At 41.9% G+C, this 8,271-nt stretch overlaps 1 protein-coding gene across 3 annotated transcripts in view; it reads right to left on the bottom strand.

Annotated features, from left to right (window-relative positions):
- MACROD2 (mono-ADP ribosylhydrolase 2) overlaps nucleotides 1–8,271 on the bottom strand; it is a 1,936,537-nt gene that overhangs the window by 1,295,376 nt on the left and 632,890 nt on the right. For all 3 annotated transcript variants that reach the window (XM_024735453.1, XM_024735452.1, XM_024735451.1), the window contains exon 4: nucleotides 5,252–5,368. In XM_024735453.1, the coding sequence (XP_024591221.1) occupies nucleotides 5,252–5,368 (117 nt within the window). The remainder of the gene's footprint in view (nucleotides 1–5,251; nucleotides 5,369–8,271) is intronic.

The raw sequence follows: 8,271 nt of genomic DNA on the forward strand, positions 1-8,271 counted from the left end.
CTCTCACCCTAGAGTTTCCTTTCAAATGATTAATAAAAAACTGTGAGTTGGATGCTAGTATTACCCTTTGATGTCTTACAAAGATTAAATGGAAGAAATAAAAGAAACAGGTTCCACCGTTTTATATACACAAATTTAACATATTTTCCACTTATCTTTGATGATTATTCAGCCCTAAAGCCTAAAAGTGGAGCATTCTCAAGAAGTAGAATAGACATGTGAGCTACGCTGAAAATCATTAAGTAAAGTTGATATGGCTTCTTATTTTTATTTGTTCACTTTTAGGAGAAGGTCCATTAAGAGTAAATTTCTTAAAATGATACAAATGAACTTATCTGCAAAACAGAAATAGACATAGAAAACAAACTTATGGTTACCAGAGGGGAAAGGGCAGCAGGGTGGGGGGCAGTAATAAACTAGGAGCTTGGGATTAACAGATAAACACTACTGTATATAAAATACACGACAAGGTCCTACCGTATAGCACAGAGAACTATATTCAATCTCTTGTAATACCCTATAATGGAAAAGAATCTGAAAAAGAATATATATATATATATATATATATAACTGAATAACTTTGCTGTACACCTGAAACTAAGGCAACATTGTAAATCAACTATATTTCAATTTGAAAAAAGAGTAAATTTCTTAGACAAGAGACTTTGGAATTAAATGTATGTTAAAATATGATTTAAAAAACACAATGGGGTGTGTGTCCCTGGTGGCTCAGTGGTTAAGAATCCACCTGCCAGTGCAGGGGACAGGGGTTCGGGCCCTGGTTGGGGATGATCCCACATGACGCAGAGCAGCTAAGCCCATGTGCCACAACTACTGAGCCTGTGCTCTAGAGCCCGCGAGCCACAACTACTGAGCCCACATGCTACAACTATTGAAGCCCGCACACCTAGAGCCCATGTTCCGCAACAAGAGAAGCCACCGCAATGAGAAGCCTGTGCACCACAATGAAGAGTAGCCTCCGCTCGCCACAACTAGAGAAAGCCTGTACTCAGCAACGAAGACCCAGTGCAGCCAAAAAATAAAATAAATAAAAATTTAAAAATAAACAAAACCCACAATGGATATCTATCACTGATTTCATAATTTCTTAGAAATATTAATACATGTTTTTTACATCCCCCCCACCAACAATTATAAACCAATCTCCACCTTTAACAACTAATTCATTTGATAGATATTTCTCTAGTATACATTATAAACAAGGGACTTCTAGAAAGGTGGAAAGTTTGCATATAGAACAATAAAATGTAGCAAGTAAAAAGGGCCCTCAGCACGTTAACATGCAGTTTTCTGGATTTTGAGGCAAAAGAAGGCACTTTTAGTTGAGTTGTTTTATGGCAGAAGTGATATCTGAGCTGAGTCTGGAAGACAAGTAGAAAGGAAGAAAGACAGAATTTTCTAGAAAGCCCCCAATACAGAGCCCATGTACAGACATGCCATTCTGAGCAAATTCAGATCGTATAAAAGGTAAGTAGCTCAAGACAGAACAGTAAATCATGGAAGGCCGAAGATAATCAGGTTAACAAGTGTGTGTTTGAGGAAAAACCCACTGAAGGATTTGGAGAGGAGTAGAGTTAGATTTTATTCATTCATTCAACAAATATTTTTTGAACCCCTGTTATGTGTCAAGTATTTTTCTAAGCATTTTTTTAAGTCACACATTTTTCTAAGTAGTTTTTACAACAATAAATGAAGAAGATGCAGAAAAAAAGCTCTGCCCTCATTCTGGTATGGGGAGACAGACAATAAACAAAATAAATAAGTAAATGATACTGTGTATTTGAATGTTAAATGCTATAGATAAGCAATTATAAATAAAGCAGAGGAGCGATTAAAAATAGGTTGGTTAGGATGACACCTGAGGGGACACCTGAGCAAGGATCTGAAGTACCGTAGGTGAGGGAGCAAACAACGCAGGTGTCTGGAAGACTAGAATTCCAGGCAGAGGGAACACTAATGCAAAGGCATTAAAGATCCAGCAAAGCAGCCCGTGTGAGTGAGGGAGAGGACAGAAGGAGGTAGAGGGGGTCACACATCTAGAGCCTTGTGGACAATTACAGGGACTCTGGACTTAAGAATATTAATCTACAGGACTGGGCAGAGTGGAGTGAAGGAGGGAAAGAATTAGAAGTGGAAGCAACAGGCAAAAATCTATTTGACAGGTGAAAATGTCTGAAACAATTCATTTGATCACTCATTCATTAATTCAGCACATATGCTAGATATTGACATTAGGATCGTGACTGAGACAGACAAGCCTCACCCACATGAAGCTGACCCTCTGGTAGAATGATGAGAGCATGAATAGAAACATTCAACAGGTTGACAAGCTTCTAAAAATCCATAGAAATCTAAATTTTATTACGAATCCAAAAAAAAATCTAACATTGTAAAAGAGAACATACCAAAAGATCAAATTGTATAAACAGTCCTTAGTCCACTTTCTAAGTCATTTCTTTACCAATAGCCTTCAGTGAAGTATTGGCCAATATTCTTTCCACTCTTAAGATTACTTCTGAAAAGAATGATCGGCTATTCCACATCAAAAGACATCATTCAAAATATCCAAGCAGTGAAGAAACACTAAATCTTTGAGGCTTATCATTCCACTGATCATGATGAATCACAGAATACAGACTCTAAGTATAAGTAATTCAAATACAAGCATTTATGAATAAATTAATTTAGCAAGCATGAAAAAAGCAAAGACCAGTCCAAAATTACCAAGTTTGTCTGTAACCCAGACAACAGCATTTTCCAAACAAATTGCTGATGCGCGAAGATATTATCACTGGTGACTGGATGGCTGGCTTTAGCACCTTAAATGATAAAACCGCTGTCACAGAGGACAAATAGGAACTAGATTCTGCTGTCAAACTGTCATGGAATTATTCAATATGGAGGGGGAAAATGACCCAAACAGTATGTAATGAGCTCCCTTTTCATTCTCTCTCTACAAAAGCACATCTGTGGATTGTTAATGAGTCTGAAATGGATGAACCAAATTGATGAGAAAGAAAAAGATCTCTCAGGGATAGGAAAAGGGAAAATGAACATACACAGTGTTTATAAAATATAATTTAAAATACAAGGCTTTGTGAAAGTACTGTGACACACTACAAAGTGGTATGCCAAATGTAAGCTATTATTACTCATTCCTTATTGCTTTCATTGCTTTTCTTTATGCTTTTAATATAAATCATTAATCTCATTAAGCATAGAGAAATACCAAGATCTAGTCACAAATACTCCATGTTTGTGACTTTCTTGAGGTGGCACTGCCATTCTAGTCTGGGAATTTCTATCCTGCTGGATGATTTTTTTACTAGACGTGCCCTGTGGGCTGGTGCACAGGGACTTGAATGTGTGTCATCTGATTCAGTATCTCAGCTCACACAGATTCTGTACTGAGTTCTGTGGATTGACTTTCCATGGCTAGAGTCCTTGTCACACAAAGACTCACTTGCCCCAGGCTGCCCAGGAAATCCAATCGTGGAATTTCTCAAGCACAGGTATAGATTGATCTTTGTACCTTAGTGCCTGGTGGTGTACAAGCCTTCAACAGCCCTGAACTGAGCTGAATGACGATCAAAGGAAGCTCATACAAAGGGATGTCAAACAGGGGCAAGCGCATGAAACAAAATCACCGTGGTGTCAATCCATACAGCAAAGCCACCATTTTATTTGGTCATATTTAATGATTCTGAGGTTAGCTGTCTTCAGAAATTTCAGAGTTGAAACATTTTTGATTTGTGCTTTAATTCGTAAGAAAGAAAGCAGTGAATCAATAGGAGACTAGGTTTAAGGACAGACACCTTAAATCTGAAAATCATCAATAATCTGCTTGTCCTCAGGGTGGAATCTGTCAACTATTATATATCACAGAGGTAGTATGGTGGTAAGAAGGAAGAATGACCAATCTTGGTAAACATGGAGCCATACAATCCTGGAAAGGGAAACCACCTTTAACACTCAGCGCCTCTGAGTCAGAGGGAGAGGTGCTCTAAACACCACTACACACAAGGGACTTTATTTGACATAAATATATATTTAGTAGGACTCAGGGCCATTTGGCCCATGATTTAACTTTCACACAAGGTAAAAACGCTAACAAGGAAAGAAAAATGAGAAGTCATTAAAGAAAAAAATTAAACAGTATATAGTGGATATACTTTCACTAGCAACACACCGTAAGGTATACAGAATGCAGTATTATAATGTTACAAAGAAAAATACCATTTTAATATATTACTGTTTACTAAAAATCTTCAAAAGTAAACATACTTTAAAATAGAACACACTATCTCTCCACTCACACATATCCATGAGAAATTCATTTTTATACAACCTGTCTAAACAGAGCCCAAAGACTGTGTCATAATTTTTAAGTCACATATTCTCCACTACTAAAACAGAAAAAAAAAAAAATCAGCTTCACTTTTACAAAAAAATGTATTCACAAGGAGGGATCATATAAAGCAGGTGAATGGAATAAACAACTAACTGGTTTCCCAATTTCCAATCAATGCATGACTTAATGGTGCAATGAAACCCTCTACCTCCACCCCCCAACCCCAGAAGATTATGTGATAAAAAAAATCTGTGCCTTTAACCAGCTTCTCTTTCAGTATTTTTACTCCACATCACCCCAACCAGTTGGCTAAACGACTAAGCAACAAGGTCAATCAAATGCAATACTTCTCTCCATTCAAATATAATAGAAAATTTGACCATTCCACATTCAAAGAGCAAATACATTCTCACTCTGACAACCACATTCCAATGGCTTTTCCTGAAAGCCAAGTGTGACAGATGCCTCGGCTGTAATTGCCAATCAGCCTTTACATGGCAGCTGAAAACACAATACATCACTTTGATCTCCTTTGCTCTAAACACATCCACAATCAAGAAACCTGAACAAGGAATAAGAAATTGGCATCATTTCTAGAAGCTGTCACTCCACGGCACTTAAATACTGTAAGGTATACTTGGCTCGTATTTTTATTTCTCTGTTTCAGAGACCCTCTGTCAAAGATCCGAGCAAAAATCACCTACAATTAAACACTGCACATTTATATACTCAGAGACGTATTTGGAAAACACATTTCATTACCATGTACAAAATCTTAATAAAAGTACATTCAATTAAATACCACTGCTACCACTTCCTCTTCCAGTTACCCACTTGAGGACTAAAACAAGGTAAAGTGTTCAAAAGAGCTGTACTCACATTTTGCAGGCAGGTCATAGCCACACGTGATTTTCGCATGTCCAGTTTCACAGCCGTTCAGGTTACGACATTCAGCGACCAAACAGGGGCCAGCTGCTCTGTGAATACAGCCGTCCACTGGAGGAGAGAGAAGAGAGTTAGCCTATATTTGGCCTTTTGGAAATAAATGCAAAACTTGGGATAGGGAAAGAAAAGGAACTCAAGTTTTTCCTCTTAAAAATCACTGTAGTCCCATGGAAGAAAATCCATGGTATTCAATCCCTTAAACATGGTTTTCTTCTCTCTTTCTCTCTCTCCCTTTGGTTTGTGTGGTGAGCAGAAGCAAAAGGGTTACAGAAACCGTGTGCAGCTATATGTTAAACAACAGGTTCTTTAGAGGTAGGGGAGCCCTGATTTGTAGCCTTTTCCAACTTCAATTGGGTAAATATTTCCACCATGTCCATTTCAAGCTATCAACTCCATGTCACCTAACACAGAATTGGGAAGAAATGCTAACAAGTCTATGTCCGAGGTGGTAACTGTTGCCTCTGACACACCACAGGTTATAGAAGAAAGAAACGTCGAGAAGCAAGTGAGAAAGTAGCTCTAGAACATCTGCAGTCACTGCAAAACTGAGAGTGAAGCTGTCAAAGTAAGAACGAGACCTCTAACTTCCTCAGCCCTCAGTGGCACGACACAAATGCAGTAAGTGTCTGCAGGGTATCTGACCGGGGGCTAAATGAGGGGTGAGGTTAGCTTAGGTCTTGAAAAACACCCGGAAGACCACCCTTCACTCACTTGACATGGATGAAAACAGAACCTCCTCTGCTCCTGCTGCAGCTCTGCTAACCGAGCAGGCTCTGCCTCTCCCCAAAACAGGGTCTCATCAGCCCTCTGGCTCGCATCCCTGCCCCTACCTCATGTCTGCCCTTCACAGTGAGAATCACCTTTTGAAAATGCACACCTGATGCCACTGAAAATTAAAACTTTATTTGACTAGATTCGGGGTGAGCACACAGCTAGAGGGCTACAAGACTATATGCACATAATTTAGTAGTTACTGAATGAGCCCTTGGACACAGAAGAAATGCAAGACTCTGAAACAAAGGGTTAGAAGACAGAAAGAGAGAGTAATAGTAATCTGGGCTGTGAAAACAGACCAAGATGGAAGAGAGGGGAAGATGGCGGAAGAGTAAGACGCGAAAAATCACCTTCCTCCCCACAGATAACACCAGAAATACATCTACATGAGGAACAACTCCTACAGAACACCTACTGAACACTGGCAGAAGACCTCAGACCTCCCAAAAGGCAAGAAACTCCCCACGTACCTGGGTAGGGCAAAGGAAAAAAGAAAAAACAGAGACAAAGGGATAGGGACGGGACCTGCACCAGTGGGAGGGAGCTGTGAAGGAGGAAAGTCTTCCACACAATAGGAAACCCCTTCGTGGGTGGAGACTGCGGGTGGCGGAGGGGGAAAGCTTCGGCGCTCGGAGCTGCGGCGGAGAGCACAGCAACAGGGGTGCGGAAGGCAAAGCGGAGAGATTCCCGCACAGAGGATCGGTACCGACCGGCACTCACCAGTCTGAGAGGCTTGTCTGCTCACCCGCCGGGGCAGGTGGGGCTGGGAGCTGAGGCTTGGGTTTCGGTCGGAGCGCCGGGAGAGGACTGGGGTTGGCGGCGTGAACACAGCCTGCAAGGGGTTAGTGCGTCACAGCTAGCCGGGAGGGAGTCCGGGGGAAAGTCTGGTCCTGCCGAAGAGGCAAGAGACGTTTTCTTCCCTCTTTGTTTCCTGGTGCGCGAGGAGAGGAGATTAAGAGCGCTGCTTAAAGGAGCTCCAGAGACGGGAGTGAGCCGCGGCTAAAAGCGCGGACCCCAGAGACGGGCATGAGACGCTAAGGCTGCTGCTGCTGCCACCAAGAAGCCTGTGTGCGAGCACAGGTCACTATCCCCACCCCCGTTCCGGGGAGCCTGTGCAGCCGCCACTGCCAGGGTCCAGGGATCCAAGGACCACTTCCCCGGGAGAACACACGGCGCGCCTCAGGCTGGTGCAACGTCACGCAGGCCTCTGCCGCCGCAGGCCCGCCCCGCACTCCGTGCCCCTCCCTCCCCCCCGGCATGAGTGAGCCACACCCCCAAAGCAGCTGCTCCTATAACCCTGACCTGTCTGAGCAAAGAGCAGACGCCCTCCAGCAGCCATGCAGAGGCGGGGCCAAATCCAAAGCTGAGCCCCTGGGAGCTGAGAGAACAAAGAACGGAAAGGGAAATCTCTCGCAGCAGCCTCAGAAGCAGCGGATTAGAGCTACAAAATCAACTTGGTGTACCCTGCATCTGTGGAATACATGAATAGACAACTAATCATCCCAAATTGAGGAGGTGGACTTTGAGAGCAAGATTTATGATTTTTTTCCCCTTTTCCTCTTTTTGTGAGTGTGTATGTGTATGCTTTTGTGTGAGGTTTTGTCTGTATAGCTTTGCTTCCACCATTTGTCCTAGGGTTCTATCCGTCCATTTTTTTATTTTTGTAAAAATTATTCTTTATTTTAATAACTTTATTACATTTTATCTTACTTTATTTTACTTTATCTTCTTTCTCTCTTTCTTTTTTCCTTCCTTCCCTCCTTCCTTCCTTCCTCCCTCCCTCCCTCCCTTCTTTCTTTCTTTCTTTCTTTTTTCCTTCCTTCCCTCCTTCCTCCCTCCCTCCCTCCTTTCTTTCTTTCTTTTTCTTTCTTCCTTTCTTCCTTTCTTCCTTACTTTCCTTCTTTCTTTCTTCTTATACTAATTCTTTCTTTCTACTTTTTCTCCCTTTTATTCTGAGCCATGTGGATGAAAGGCTCTTGGTGCTGCAGCCAGCAGTCAGTGCTGTGCCTCTGAGGTGGGAGAGCCAAATTCAGGACACTGGTCCACAAGAGACCTCCCAGCTCCACATAATATCAAATGGCGAAAATCTCCCAGAGACCTCCATCTCAACACCAGCACCCAGCTTCACTCAACGACCATCAAGCTACAGTGCTGGACAACCTATGCCAAACAACTAGCAA

The sequence above is a fragment of the Neophocaena asiaeorientalis genome, unplaced genomic scaffold, assembly GCF_003031525.2.
Source record: "Neophocaena asiaeorientalis asiaeorientalis breed wild unplaced genomic scaffold, Neophocaena_asiaeorientalis_V1.1 scaffold64, whole genome shotgun sequence".
In the NCBI taxonomy this organism is placed as follows: domain Eukaryota; kingdom Metazoa; phylum Chordata; class Mammalia; order Artiodactyla; family Phocoenidae; genus Neophocaena; species Neophocaena asiaeorientalis.